Raw genomic sequence first — 15,367 nt, forward strand, 5'->3', positions numbered from 1 at the left:
GGAGGAGGAAGAGGAAAAGGAGGAGGAAAAGAGGAAGAGGAGGAGGAGAAAGAGGAAAAGGAGGAGGAGAGGGGGACTAGGAAAAGAGGAGGAGGAGGGGAGGAGGAGAAAAAGAGGAGGAAAGGAGGAAGAAAGGAGGAAAGGAGGTGGAAGAGGGGAACTAGGAGGGGAGGACTAGGGAAAGGAGGAGGAGGAAAGGAGGAAGAGAGGAAGAGAAGGAGAAGAGAAAGAGGAGGACTAGGAGAGGACGAAAAGAGAAGGAGGAGGACTAGGAAAGGAGGAAAAGAGGAGGAAGAGAAGGAGGAGGAGAGGAAGAGGGGGACTGGGAGAGGAGGAGGAAAAGAGGAGGAGAAGACGAGGGGGACTGGGGGAGGAGGGGGAAAAGAGGAGGAAGAGAAGGAGGAGGAGAGGAGGAGAAAGAAAAGAGGAAGGGGAGAAGAGGAGGAAGAGAAGGAGGAGGAGAGGGGGACTGGGAGAGGAGGAGGAAAAGAGGAGGAGAAGACGAGGGGGACTGGGGGAGGAGGGGGAAAAGAGGAGGAAGAGAAGGAGGAGGAGAGGAGGAGAAAGAAAAGGGGAAGGGGAGAAGAGAAGGAGGAAAGGAGGAGGGAGAGGAAGAGGGGAGGAGGTGGAGGAGGAGGAGGAGGAGGAGGAGGAGGAGGAGGAGGAGGAGGAGGGAGGCAGGGCGGGGCCGTGTCTGCGGCTGCGCGGGTGCGGAGGCGGGGCCGGGGGCCGGGGGCCGGGGGGGTCGGGGGGGGTCGGGGGCCGGGCCAGGCCAGCGGGGGCCACCGCCCGGCCGAGTCCCGGGCCCCAGTCCTCGGGCCGGTCCTCGGGCACAGCCGGCCGAGGGGCGGCCAGGGGCCCGCCGGGGGCATGGACGGCGCGGCCCTCGCCCTCCAGGCGCTCTGCGTCTGGCTCACCCTGGTGCTCACCCTGGTGCTCCTGCCCTCCGTCTGCGGCCTCTCCCTGGGCATCTCCGAGCTCTACATCAGCAGCCTCGTCCGCCTGCTGGAGGTCAGAGCCACAGCGGGGCCCGGGCCCGGGCCCGGGCGGCGGAGGGGAGGCCCTAGCTCTCTCTCTCTCCAAGCCTCTCAAGGGGGGGCTCTATGTCTCTGTGCACGTCTCCGGGTCCCTGGGAGTAGCTCTTGGGGGTCCGTGACTGTTGGATCGGCTCGGGGTAGCTCTCGTTTGAGTGTCTCGGTGAGTGGCTTAGGGGTGGCTGTGTGTCCGCGTCTTGGTGTGTGGCTGTCAGAGTTGCCCCCGTGGGTGTATGCTCGGCCCTGTGTGTCTCCGGGTATGAATGGCTCGGTGAGTGTCTTTGGGCTGTCGGGGTGTCTGTCTGTGTCTTGGTGTATGGCTGTCGGAGTTGCCCCCGTGGGTGTATTGATCGGCTCTGTGGGTCTCTGGGTATGAATGTCTCGGTGAGTGTCTTAGGGGTGGCTGTGTCTTGGTGTATGGCTGTCGGAGATGCCCCCGTGGGTGTATGATCGGCTCTCTTTGTCTCTGGGTATGAATGTCTCGGTGTCTTTTGGATGTCTGTGTGTGTCTTGGTGTATGGCTGTCGGAGTTGCCCCCGTGGGTGTATGATCGGCTCTGTGTGTCTCTGTGTATGAATGTCTCGGTGAGTGTCTTAGGGGTGTCTGTGTCTTGGTGTATGGCTGTCAGAGTTGCCCCCGTGGGTGTATGATCGGCTCTGTCTCTGGGTATGAATGTCTCGGTGAGTGTCTTTGGGGTGTCTGTGTCTTGGTGTATGGCTGTTAGAGTTGCCCCCGTGGGTGTATGATCGGCTCTGTCTCTGGGTACGAATGTCTCGGTGAGTGTCTTAGGGGTGTCTGTGTCTTGGTGTATGGCTGTCAGAGATGCCCCCGTGGGTGTATGATCGGCTCTCTTTGTCTCTGGGTATGAATGTCTCGGTGAGTGTCTTATGGACGTCTGTGTGTCTGTGTGTGTCTTGGTGTATGGCTGTCGGAGATGCCCCCGTCGGCGTATGATCGGCTCTGTGTGTCTCTGTGTACGAATGTCTCGGTGAGTCTCTTTGGGCTGTCTGTGTGCCTGTGTGTCTTGGTGTATGGTTTGAGAGATGCCACTGTGGGTGTATGATCGGCCCTGTGTGTCTCTGCGTACGAATGTCTCGGTGAGTCTCTTTGGGGTGGCTGTGTGTCTGTGTGTGTCTTGGTGTGTGGCTGTCAGAGACGCCCCCGTGGGTGTATGATCGGCTCTGTGTGTCCCTGCGTACGAATGTCTCGGTGAGTGACTTAGGGGTGGCCGTGTGTCTGCGTGTCTTGGTGTATGGCTGTCAGAGATGGCCCCGTGAGTGTACGATCGGCTCTGTGTGTCTCTGTGTATGAATCTCTCGGTGCGTGTCTTTGGGGTGGCCGTGTGTCTGGGTGTGTCTTGGTGTATGGCTGTCAGAGATGTCCCTGTGGGTGTATGATCGGCTCTGTGTGTCGCTGTGTATGAATGTCTCGGTGTCTTAGGAATGTCAGTGTGTCTGTGTGTCTTGGTGTATGGGTGTGAGAGATGCCCCTGTGGGTGTTGGATCGGCTCTGTGTGTCTCTGTGTATGAGTGTCTCGAGTGTCTTGGGGGTGTCTGGGTGTCTTTGTGTATGGGTGTGAGAGATGCCACTGTGGGTGTATGATTGGCTCTGTTTGTCTCTGTGTATGAGTGTCTCGGTGAGTGTCTTATGGAGGTCGGTGTGTCAGTGTGACTCTGTGTGTCTTTGTGTATGGGGGTGAGAGAGTGCCCCTGTGGGTGTTTGCTTGGCTCTGTGTGTCTCTGTGTATGAGCGTCTCGATGAGTGTTTTAGGGGTGTCTGTGTGTGTCTTTGTGTATGGGGGTGAGAGAGTGCCCCTGTGGGTGTTTGGCTCTGTGTGTCTCTGTGTATGTGTTAGTGTCTCTATGAGTGTTATGAAGCAGCGTGGCTCAGTGGAAAGAGCCCAGGCTCGGGTCATGGGTTCGAATTCCCACTCTGCCCCTTGTCAGCTGGGTGACTGTGGACACGTTACTTCGCTTCTTTATGCCTCAGTGACCTCATCTGTAAAATGGGGATGAAGACTGTGAGCCTCATGTGGGACAACCTGATTACCCTGTATCTCCCCCAGCCTTAGAACAGTGCTCTGCACATAGTAAGCGCTTAACCAATACCAACATTATTATGGGTGTGTCTGTGTCTCTGAGTGTCGTGTGTGTGTGTGGGTGTCTTTGTGAATGGCCGTGTGTGAGTGCCTCTGTAGGTAGGTGACTGGCTCAGTGTCTCTCTCTGTGTGAGTGTCTCTATGGGTGTGTGTCTGTGTCTCTGTGAGTGTCGTGTGTGTGTGTGTCTTTGTGTATGGGGGTGTGTGAGTGCCTCTGTGGGTGTTTGGCTCAGTGTGTCTCTCTGTATGAGTGTCTCTGTGAGTGTCTTATGGGTGTGGGTGAGTGGCTCTGTCTCTCTATGTGTGTGTGCGTCCCTTCGAGTCTGTGACTATCTCTTTGTCTCTGTGGGTGTCTCTGTCTCTATGAGTGGCTTAAGGGTGTATGTGAGTGTCTCTGTTGGTCTTTTGAGTGTTTCTGTGTGTGTGTGTCTCTGTGAAGGTGTGACTGTCTCTTTGTCTCTGTGTCTCTGGGGGTGTGTGTGTGAGTGTCTCTGGGTGTCTCTGTGGGTGTGTGTCTGTGTGTCTCTCTCTCTCTGTGTCTGAGTGTCTGTGTGTCTCTGTATGCGTGTGTCTCAACTGCAGAGCACTGGACTAAGCGCTTGGAAAGTACAATTCGGCAACAGACAGTGCCTACCCAACAACGGGCCTAAGAGAAGCAGCGTGGCCTGGTGGATAGAGCCATGGGCCTGGGAGGCAGAGGGACCTGGGTTCTAATCCCCGCTTGTCTGCTGTGTGACCTTGGGCAAGTTACTTAACGTCCCTGTAAAATAGGGATTAACACTGTGACTCCCATGTGGGCCTGGAGCTCTGTCCACCCAATTATCTTGTATGTACCCCAGCACTTGGAACAGTGCCCGATGGGTAGTAAGTGCTTAACAAATACTATCGTTATTATTATTATTATTCTTGGGCTCTTTCGGGTACTTAGCAGGATGCTCTAGTCACAGCAAGGGCTCAATAAATAGCATTGATTGATTGAATTCCCTGCAGACAAGTACACGCCCCCCCCCCCCCAACACACCCACACACACCCACACTCTCTCTCACACACTCCTTTTTTCTCAGATCCTCAGGTTTCCTCCCTTGGGCCTCTCCTGTTCTGTGTCTGTCCCTAACATCACCCCCCAACCCCCAATCCCCTTCGGCAAATCTTGACACTTTTCCCCGCTTTCAGCCCCCCTCCATTCCTCCAGGCGCTCTGCCACTTGTTAGCTGTGTGACCTTGGACAAGTCACGGAACTTCTCTGGGCCTCACTTTCCTCAACTGTAAAACGGGGATTCGATACCTGATCTCCCGCCCATTTTAGACTGTGGACGCCACGAGGGATGGAGATTGTGCCCGACCTGACTCGTACCCACCCCGGTGCTTAGAGCAGTGTGAGAGACATAGTTAGCGCTTAACAAGTACCATAAAACAAAGAAACATCTCCAAGCAAGGCCTCACCCTGCTCACCTGGGTTACACTGGAGCCGAGGTCCGGCCTGTGGAAACTAGGTGCCCCTGAGGCCTTGTCAGACCCTATCAATCAATCGGTCGTATTTATTGAGCACTAACTATGTGCAGAGCACTGGACTGAGCACTTGGGAGGGGACAACAGAACAGAGTTGGTAGACACGTGCCCTGCCCCAGTGAGCTTACGGTCTAGAGCGGGAGGCAGACATTCATTTCAGTAAATGTTCCGGGCCTCTCTGAAGTTCTGGGCAAGGAACGCGTCTGCTAATTCTGTTGCATTGGGCTCTCCCGAGCGCTTAGTACAGCGCCCTGGACATAGTAAGCACTTGATAAATACCATTGACTGACTGAAGTAAGCAGAACCCCCGTCATCAGCTCCCGTCTCCCACCTTCGAGTTTTCCTTCCTCCCCAGCTAAATTTCTCATTGGGTCTCTCAGGTCACGGCCTAGAGAAGCAGCGTGGCTCAGTGGAAAGAGCAAGGGCTTTGGAGTCAGCGGTCATGGGTTCGAATCCCGGCTCTGCCACGCGTCAGCTGGGTGACTGTGGGCGAGTCACTTCACTTCTCTGGGCCTCAGTGACCTCATCTGTAAAAATGGGGATTAAGACTGTGAGCCCCACGTGGGACAACCAGATTCCCCCGTGTCTACCCCAGCGCTTAGAACGGTGCTCGGCACATAGTGAGCGCTTAACAAATACCAACCTTATGATTATTATAGTGGAAAGAGCCCGGACCTGGGAGTCAGAGGACCTGGGTTCTCATCCCAGCTCCGCCACTTGTCTGCTGTGTGACCTTGGGCAAGTCAACTTCATATCTGTGTGCCTCAGTCACCTCCTCTGTCGTGTAATGAGCACTTAAATTACCATAAAAAATAACAGTAATCGCGTACTTATTAAGCCATACCGTGAACCGGGCACTGTACAGAGTTTGGGGTAAATACCGAATAATTCATTCATTCATTCAATAGTGTTTACTGAGCGCTTACTATGTGCAGAGCACCGTACTAAGAGCTTGGAATGGACGAATAAGCAACAGAGAGAGACAGTCCTTGCCCTTTGATGGGCTTACAGGCTATTCGGAGGAGACAGGCAGACAAGAACAATGGCAATAAATTGAATCTAGGGGAAGAACATCTCATAAAAACAATGGCAAATAAATAGAATCAGGGTGACGTACATCTCATTAAACAAAATAAATAGGGTGATGAAGATATATACAGCCGAGCGGACGAGTACAGTGCGGAGGGGGTGGGACCGGAGAGGGGGAGATCAGATCCCTGTCCCAATTGAGGCCTCAGAGGGAAAGAGCACACAGATTTTATCCCCATTTTACAGATGAGGTAAGTGAGGCAGGGAGCAGTGAAGGGCTTTACCAAAGACCACACAGCAGGTCAATAAAGGAGCCAGGATTAGGGAATTAGAACTCCAGCCCACTGCTTTTGTTGCCTAGTGCCCTCAGTGGTCATTATCTATCCCTAGGGGAGGTGTGACGGCTGTTAAACATTTAAATGGACTGACTGTAGTCCAAGTTCAAACCGAGCTCCTTAAAGCGATCCACAGTATTTACCGGGCGCTTACTGCGGGCAGTACAGAGCACTATACTCAATAAGTGAAGCGTTAGAAAATAAAATCCTCGCCCTCAAGGAGTTTACAATCTCCCTTGCCATCTCCTATCCAGGAGGAAGATCTCCTGTTTTGTTGTGAGGAAGGTTTCCTTCTGCGTTGAAGGGTTGGAGCTCTTAGTACAGTGTTCTAAATAAAGAGAGGCAGCGTGGCCTGGTGGATAGAGGGTGGGCCTGGGAATCAGAAGGACCTGGGTTCTAATTCTGGCTCCGCCACTTGTCTCCTGTGTGATCTCCCCCGATGAGACTGTAAGCCTCTCAAAGGGTCTCAAACTGTCTCTCTGTTACCGATTTGTCCATTCCAAGCGCCTAGTACAGTGCTCTGCACATAGTAAGCGCTCAATAAATACTATTGAATGAATGATTCTTGGGCAAGTCGCTTTACTTCTCTGGGCCTCAGTTATCTCATCTGTAAAGTGGGCATTGAGACTGCGAGCCCCAGGTGGGACAGGGACTGTGTCCACTCCAGCACTGAGTGCAGTGCCTGTCACAGAGTAAGCGCTTAACGAATACCACCATTATTATTATTATCCCTGCTCTGCCCCTTGTCTGCTGTGTCACCTCGGGGCAGTCACTTCACATCCTCTGTGTCTCAGTTCCCTCATCTGTAAAATGGGGATTAAGAATCCGAGTCCTTAGGGGAGACAGGGACTGTGTCCGGCCTGATTTAGCTTGTGGCACCCCAACGGTCGGTACAGTTTGGTTCAGCTGTTCGAGCACATCAGCTGACATCAGATCTGGTCTGGCCTTTCGAGTTTCAAGTCCCTGTAATTGCAGCGGGCCTGAACTCTAGCAACGGGCCTCACCCCTTCCTCCTGCATTGTTCTCTAAACGGTCGTTTGGTTTCCTTCTGGGTTGATCACCTGGCATTTCCCTAGATAATAATTACCCAAATCTAGCCAATAAACGCCCTTGTCCGCCGCTTTTCTTGCCCTAGTTCTTCTGAAATGATGAGACTGCTGGAATCTCCATCTAGTTGCCTCTGGGGGCTGGAGGTGGGGTGACTTTTTGGGCACCGGTCTGTCATCCCGACGCCTGAGGTGTATCTTTCAGAGTGTCCGGAGGTGGAATTTCTCCTGAAAGGCCATCTTCGAAGGAGATCAGAGGTATTTTTAGCTCATCGGGGTAGCCTTTGGAAACCAGGCTGCTGAAAAGGCAATTTCACCGCTCTGCACCGGGTCACATAAATATCTGGTGCTTTATCAAACAGTCAGCACTTATTACTCCTCCAGACTGTCAGCTCCAGAATAATAATAATTGTGCTATTTAAGTGCTGACTACGTGCCAAGCACTGTTCTAAGCGCTGGGAGAGAGCCAAGATAGCTGTATTTATTGAGCGCGTACTGTGCGCAGAGCACTGTACTAGGCGCTCGGGAGAGGACAGTACAACAGAGTCGGTAGACAAGTTTCCTGCCCACAAGGAGCTGACAGTCTAGGGGATGAGCTGACAGCAGCAGGTCGGAAACATGTTCGGTTCTGCTGGGGATGCTAATAAGTTGGTGAATTGAGACAGAGCAAAGAAGCATTTTCCCTATAATAATAATAATTTGGTATTTGTGAAGCGCTTACTATGTGCCGAGCACTGTTCCAAGCGCTGGGATAGATACAAGGTGATCAGGTTGTCCCACGTGGGGCTCGCGGTTTTAATCCCCATTTTCCAGATGAGGTAACTGAGGCACAGAGAAGTGAAGTGATTTGCCCAAAGTCACACAGCTGATAAGTGGCGGAGTGGGGATTAGAACCCACGATCTCTGACTCCCAAGCCCGGGCTCTTGCCACTGAGCCACACTGCTTCTCTAAGCAGCTGCTTCCCTACGTATAGAAGCGTGCGTGCGTGTACGGTTGGGTCACGGCTGGCTGGGGAAATGGGTGGCTTGGGGTGGCCAGAGGGAGCAGGGCCAAGGCAGCTTTTGTTTATTGTGAAACTTCTTGTGTGCTGCGCGTGTGGTCTGGAGTGTGTGGCAGGAAACACACTCTGGGGACATCCCTGCTGAATTGCTTTGGTCTGCAGCAATTGCTGTGTCCTTCAGGTTTCCCCGTTCCAAGGATTCTTGTGCCTGGGAAGGTGAGGGTGTCCTCGCTGGTAAAAAATAATCCTAATAACAATAGGACTTGGTAAGCATTTATGTGCCAAGCACAGTTCTAAACACTGGGGTAGATACAAGTTGATCGGGTTGGACGCAGTCCCTGCCCCACATGGGGCTCACGCCCTTAATCCCCGTTTTATAAAGGAGGGGACTGAGGCCCAGAGAAGCGAAGTGAGTCGTCCGAGGTCACACAGCAGACATGTGGCGGAGTGGCATTAGAACCCAGGTCCTCCCGACTCCCAGGCCCGTGCTCTATCCATTAAGCCTGCTGCCATGTCGGACATTCATTCATTCATTCAGTTGAATTTATTGAGCGCTTACTGTGTGCAGAGCACTGTACTAAGTTCCGTTCGACGCACTGAACGACTGACTCACCGGACGGAAGGCCAAGGGATTTCCACCCAGGGCCAGGCCTGACCTTTGAGTTAATAGTAATGTTAATACTAATGTCATCAAAGTTAATAGTAATGATAATAATAATGATGGCATTTAAGCGCTTACTCTGCGTCAAGCACTGTAGTCAGCGCTGAGGTAGATACTAGCTAATCAGGTTGGACACAGTCCCTCGGCCCACGTGGGGCTCACAGTCTTAATGGCCATTTTGCAGATGAGGTCACTGAGGCCCAGAGAAATGAAGTGACTTTCCCAGAGTCACACTGCCGACAAGTGGTGAAGCCAGGATTAGAACCCAGGTCCTTCCCGGGCCCGTGCTCTATCTACTAGGCCATGCTGCTGATGGACTGATTTATTCCAGAACCTCCGACTTGGGTGTGGACTGACCGGCCCGAAGCTGCCTCTTTCAGTCAGAGGAGCCGCGGTCTTGCAGGCCTGGGCGTCGGAGGACCTGGGTTCTAATCCCCCATCTGCCTCTTGTCTGCTGGGTGATCTTGGGCGACTCACTTCGCTTCTCTGAACCTCAGTTTCTTCATCTGTGAAACAGGGATTTTTCACCCGTTCTCCCTGCTGTGAGCCTCATGAAGGACAGGTATTATATCCGCTAGGTTTATAATGCATCTCCTCAGTGCTTAGTGCAGTGCTTGGCACCTAGTAAATGCTTAATAAATCATTCATTCAATAGTATTTACTGAGCGCGTACTATGTGCAGAGCACTGTACTAAGCGCTTGGAATATACAATTCAGCAACAGATAGAGACAATCCCTGCAATCAGTGACTTTACCTCTGAAACTCGGAAACCCCAGCTTTTTTTCGCTCTGGGTTTCCATGAAGTTCTTTCCTCCACTCTGGACAACCCTGTAAAAATGTGGGGTGGTAATTACAGAGGTTTATCAATCAATCAGTGGTATTTATTGATCACTTACCATTTTCAGACTGCTGTACTGAGTGCCTGGGAGAGTATAATACAACAGAGATGGTCGACTGTTTTCTCCCGACAACGAGAAACGGTGAAGTCTAGTGGATAGAGCATGAGCCTAGGTTCAAATCCTGGCTCTGCCACTTGTTTGCTGTGTGATCTTGGGCAAGTCATTTCACTTCTCTGGGCCTCAGTTCCCTCATCTGTAAAATGGGGATGAAGACTCTGAACCCCACGTGGGACGGGGACTGTGTCCAACCTCATTAGCTGGTATCTACCCCAGCGCTTAGTACAGAGCCTGGCACATAAGTAAGCCCGTATGGTGTAGTGGATAGAGCACTGGTCTGGGAGTCAGGAGGTCATGGGTTCTAACCCTGGTTCTGCCACTTGTCTGCTGTGTGACCTTGGGCAAGTCATTTCACTTCTCTGGGCCTCAGTTACCTCATCTGTAAAATGGGGATTGAGACTGTGAACCCCATTCATTCAATAGTATTTATTGAGCGCTTACATGTGGGCCAGAGACTGTGTCCAACCCAATTTGCTTGGGTCCACCCCAGTGCTTAGTACAGTGCCTGGCACACAGTAAGTGCTTAACAAATACAATTATTATTAGTAGTAAATATCATAAAACACCCCCCTTCCCCCCCCCAAAAAAGAGCTTACAGTTTAGAGGGGGAGACGGACGTTAGTGTAAGTAAATTACGGATAGGGACGTAACCGCTGTGCGGCTGAGGGTAGGGCATATATAAGGCGGCCAAAGGGTAGAGATCAAAGTGCATAGACGAAGCAGAAGGGAGAGGGAGCTGGGGAAAAGACGGCCGAATCGGGAAAAGGACTCCTGGAGGAGATGTGACCTTAATAAGGAGAGTGGTGGTCTAGTATACCCGGAGCGGGGAGGGAATTCCAGACCAGAGGGAGGACAGAGACTAAACTGGGGTACAGTGAGTAAGCTGGTACTGCAAATATCCGTCCCCACATAGATGGCGTGACAGCGGGACGGTATCCAATTCAGTTATCCCAGGCCTGCCCCAGTGCCCAGCAAAATGCTCACTGAATAAAATAAGCCTCCCACCAATAGGATGGGAAACTGGGATAAGCAATAACCTGCTCCTGAGTTGGTGGTGTTTGTCAAATGCTTACTATACACCAAGCGCTATTGATAATGTTGGTATCTGTTAAGCGCTTACTCTGTGCAGAGCACTGTTCTAAGCGCTGGGGTAGATACAGGGTAATCAGGTCGTCCCACGTGAGGCTGACAGTCAATTCCCCATTTTAAAGATGAGGTAACTGAGGCACAGAGAAGTTAAGTGACTTGCCCACAGTCACACAGCTGCCAAGCGGCAGAGCGGGGATTCGAACACTTGACCTCTGACTCCCAAGCCCGGCTCTTTCCACCGAGCCACGCTGCTTCACTGTTCTAAGCGCTGAGGTGGATACAAGGTAATGAGGCAGGACACAGTCCCATACTCTTAATCCCCATTTTGCAGATGAGGTAACTGAAGCACAGAGTAGTGAAGTGACTCGCCCGAGGTCACACCGCAGACGTGGCAGAGCCGGGATTAGAACCCACGTCCTCTGACTCCCGGGCCCAGGTTCTTACCACTTGATCTCGCTGCCTCCCTCGGGGTGACTCTTGGGGTCTCCCTGAGCCATTTAAAAAAAGAGAGGGGTTGGGGGATATTTGCGTGTGCGCGTGTGAGAGTGTGAATTCCTTCATCGGGGTGGGAATTGCAGTCGGACTCGGAAGGCTGCGCTAACAAACCCTTCTCTGTTTTTGAACAGTGGGCCACGCTGCGGATCGAGAGAGGGGTCCACAAGGCACCGAGGTCTAAAACTTCCGCTTCCGTGGGTAAGCACCCCATCACTGCCTGTTTGTCGGCGACCTCGGACTGGGCCTTGTTTGGGCCAGAGAGAGCGGTCGATCAATCCTATTTTTTGAGCATTTACTGTGTGCAGAACACTGTGCCGCTGCTACTAATAATAATTATGGTACTTGCTGAGTGCTTACTATGTGCAAGCACCATTCTAAGCATCGGGGTAGGTACGTGGTAATCGGGTTGGATGCAGTCCCATACGGGGCTCACGCTCTTAATCCCCATTTTCCAGGTGAGGTAATTCATTGGGGTCCAGAGAAGTGAAGTGACTTGTCCGAGGTCACACAGCAGACACGTGGCAGAACCGGGATTAGAACTCAGGGCCTTCTGACTCCCAGGTCCCTGCTCTCTCCACTAAATCTTGCTGTTTCTCATTAAGCCACGCTGCTTGGGCGAATACAGCGCAACACCATTACAGACACAATCCTTGCCCTCAACGAGCTTACAGTCTAGAGGGGGACGGCATCCAAGGGGAACGTCTCTCCTACCGTCTCTGATGGTCTCCACTGTAAACTCTCCCCGACTTCTAGGTACTCATGGCCTTGGTTTCGAACCGGTGGACATTTTAATCCAAGGGCTCTGGATTTTAATCCTGGCTCCGCCACTTCCCTGCTGTGTGACCTTGAGCAAGTCACTTCACTTCCTCTGTGCCTCAGTTCCCTCACCTGTAAATTGGGGATGAGGACTGTGAGCCCCTTGTGGGACATGGACTGTGTCCAAACTGATTAGTTTGTATCTATTTCTGTCCTCAGGACAGTGTCTAGTACATAGTAAGCACTTAACAAATATCATAAAAGCAAGGGAACTCTGTAAAACTTTTCCCTGACAATGGGACAATCAGGATTAATGGCTTTTTGGGGTGTTTGCCTGATATAATAATAATGTCGGTATTTGTTAAGCGCTTACTATGTGCCGAGCACTGTTCTGAGCGCTGGGGGAGATACAGGGTAATCAGGTTGTCCCACGTGAGGCTCACGGTTAATCCCCATTTTACAGATGAGGTCACTGAGGCACAGAGAAGTGAAGTGACTGGCCCACAGTCACACAGCTGACAAGTGGCAGAGCCGGGATTCGAACTCATGACCTCCGACTCCCAAGCCCGGGCCCTTTCCACTGAGCCACGCTGCTTCTCTAATATGATATGTTCTTTCTCCCCCGAAAGATCATGTCCCCTGGAGTTCTGCCAGACCGGAGCGAACCCAATACTTAGCCCCTTTGGCTTTGGGGTCAGAAATGGGCACTGGCAGTTATGAGCACTTACTATCTGCCGAGCACCGCGCTAGGCGCTTGGGCGAGAAAAATACAGCACAGTTGGTAGATACGTTCCTTGCCCAGAAGGAACTTACAGTCTAAATAATAATAATAATAAATTGTGGTATATGTTAAGTGCTGACTATGTGCCGAGGTCACACCGTAGTCAAGTGAGAAGCAGGGGGCCCGGGCCTGGAAGTCAGAAGGACCTGGGTTCTAATTCTGGCTCTGCTGCTTGTCTGTTGGGTGACCTTGGACTTCACTATTCTGTGCCTCAGTTCCCTCATCAGTAAAATGGGGATTAAGACTGTGAGTCCAATATGGAAGAGGGACTGTGTCCAACCCGATTTGCTTGTATCCATCTCAGTGCTTAGAACAGTCCCCGGCACATAGTAAGCACTTAAATACTACAATTATTATGAATACTTTTATTATCATTACTGTTAAGTGGCAGAGCTAGGATTAGCACCCAAGTCCTCTGACTCCCAGGCCTGGGCTCTTTCCGGGCAGCCCCACTGCTTCCCTGATCTTCATTCATTCAGTGGTATTTATCGAGCGCTTACCGTGTGCAGAGCACTGTACCGAGCACTTGGGAGAGGACAGTAGAACAGTAAATAGACACGTTCCCTGCCCACAGCGAGTTTACATTGTGGAGGATGAGCTTACAGTCCAGAGGGATCTGGGTGGGACAGATCACAGCCCGGACAGATGGACAAACAGACGTACAGACGGGCTGTGGGTGGGCAGAGGATGGAACGATGGCCTGGAATTCAGAAGGACCTGGGTTCTAATTCCGGCAGCGCCACTGGTCTGTTGGGTGACCTCGGGCCATTCATTCATTCAGTCGTATTTATTGAGCACTTACCGTGTGCAGAGCACTGTACTAAGCACTTGGGAAGTACAGTTCGGCAACAGATAGGGACAATCCCCGCCCAACGACGGGCTCACAGTCTAGAAAGGGGAGACAGACGACAAGACAGAAGTAGACAGACCGAGACCCAAAGCGTTCTGGGTTTCCGTCTCAGGGTCCCGGGGCATCCGAGCTCGTGTGCCAAGACGACATGGGGCTCTTGTTGGCGGCTCTTAGAGGGGTTTCTGGGAAGTCGGTGCCCATGGAGGCCCCCAGGGATCGTCACTCCACACTGGGGCTCAGGGGACCAGGTGCTGGCCGGCTTGCAGCAACAAGGATGCCCTCGGGGTGCCCCTGCCCGCTGGCTAGAGAACCACGGGCCACCTCATTTTTTATATTTCTAGTAATGCCTTTCATCCCCTCTAGACTTTAAGCTCACTGTGGACAGGGAGTGTGTCTGTTATGTTGTACTCTCCCGAGAGCTTAGTACAGTACTCTGCACTCAGTAAGTGCTCAATAAATACGATTGACAGATTGACCAGGGCGGGCTCCTCTGTGGAGGAAGCTCTGGTGACCATGGGATTGGCGGAGACCTCCATGGGGCGGAATGCTGTACTAGGTGGCTGGGGGATGTGTGAGAGACGCAGGTCCGGCCCCCAAGGGGCTGGCCCACGGACCACGTGCCTCTCGTGTTTGTCCGTATGGTCGGCCCCTTGAACCTCAGTCGTGGTTGGGGGAAAGGAAGCAGGGGTCAAAGGGCAGTGGCCCCTTCCACAACCGTGTCTCCCCAGACCTTCTCCTGGGGGAGGTCTAAGTTGGAGGGGGTGGCAAGCACCTGCCTTTGGCTCGTACACAGGGACCAGCAGTTTGCCTTGTTTAGCTCCTGGGGCTATAATTCCCAGCATCTCTCTTTTCTTTCTCTCTCTTCTCTCTTTTTTCTTTCTTTCTGTCTCTCTGTCTCTCTCTCTCACCCTCTCTCTCACACACACACACACACATTCAGTCCCTGCCCCAATTGAACCCCATCCCCTTATTCTTAGATCCTGAGCCCACCATCACCACCTTTTTTTTATGGTATTTAAGTGCTCACTATGTGCCGGGCATTGTCCTAAACTTAGGACAAGATACAAGATGATCGGATTGGACACAGTCCCTGTCCCACATGGAGCTCACAGTCTCAATCCCCATTCTACAGATGAGGGAACCGAGGCCCAGAGAAGCAAAGTGACTCGCACAGGGTCATACAACAGTCAGGTGGCAGAGCCGCAATTAAAAACCCAGGGTCTTCTGACTCAAAGGCCCGGGCTCTCGCCACTAGGCCATAAGGGGACTCTGACGTTGTCAGCTTCGGCAAGGTTGGCACAACGGACGTGGCGGGGAGCGGGTTAGAGTTCACCCGTGCGTGGTGCTAGATGTAATCACCAGGGCAGGGCTGGGCATCGAGGCGGTGGGAACGTTGTACCTTACACCCGGATACTGAAAATGACAAGGCCACATTTTCTCCCGGCTTCTAAAGTCCCAAGGACGGGGCTGTGCCCGCTGGCAGGTAGCATAACTCGTGGGATGTCAGGGGAACCAAACCCGGTCAGTCAAGCATTTATTCCTTCAATTGTACTTACTGAGCACTTGCTGTGTGCAGAGCACTGGACTAAGCGGTTGGGAGAGTACAAGAAGACAATAAACAGACACGTTCCCTGCCCACAGCGAGCTGACCGTCTGGAGGGGGAGACAGACTTTTTAAGAGAAATAAGTAAAGGACAGATAGGGACATGTGTAGTGCTGTAGGGT

At 52.3% G+C, this 15,367-nt stretch overlaps 1 protein-coding gene across 2 annotated transcripts in view; it reads left to right on the top strand.

The window, feature by feature from the left end:
- The first annotated feature begins 792 nt into the window (after positions 1-792).
- Positions 793-15,367, top strand: part of GPAT3 (glycerol-3-phosphate acyltransferase 3) — a 36,288-nt gene continuing 21,713 nt past the window's right edge. Inside the window, exons 1-2 of one of the 2 annotated variants that reach the window (XM_029077027.2) lie at positions 793-1,011; positions 11,387-11,453. In XM_029077027.2, the coding sequence (XP_028932860.1) occupies positions 871-1,011; positions 11,387-11,453 (208 nt within the window). In that variant the 5' untranslated portion in view covers positions 793-870. Of the gene's footprint in view, positions 1,012-1,054; positions 1,198-11,386; positions 11,454-15,367 lie in introns of those variants that run through there. The other variant, XM_029077028.2, reaches the window with a different exon arrangement.

This window comes from Ornithorhynchus anatinus, chromosome 12 (genome assembly GCF_004115215.2).
Source record: "Ornithorhynchus anatinus isolate Pmale09 chromosome 12, mOrnAna1.pri.v4, whole genome shotgun sequence".
In the NCBI taxonomy this organism is placed as follows: domain Eukaryota; kingdom Metazoa; phylum Chordata; class Mammalia; order Monotremata; family Ornithorhynchidae; genus Ornithorhynchus; species Ornithorhynchus anatinus.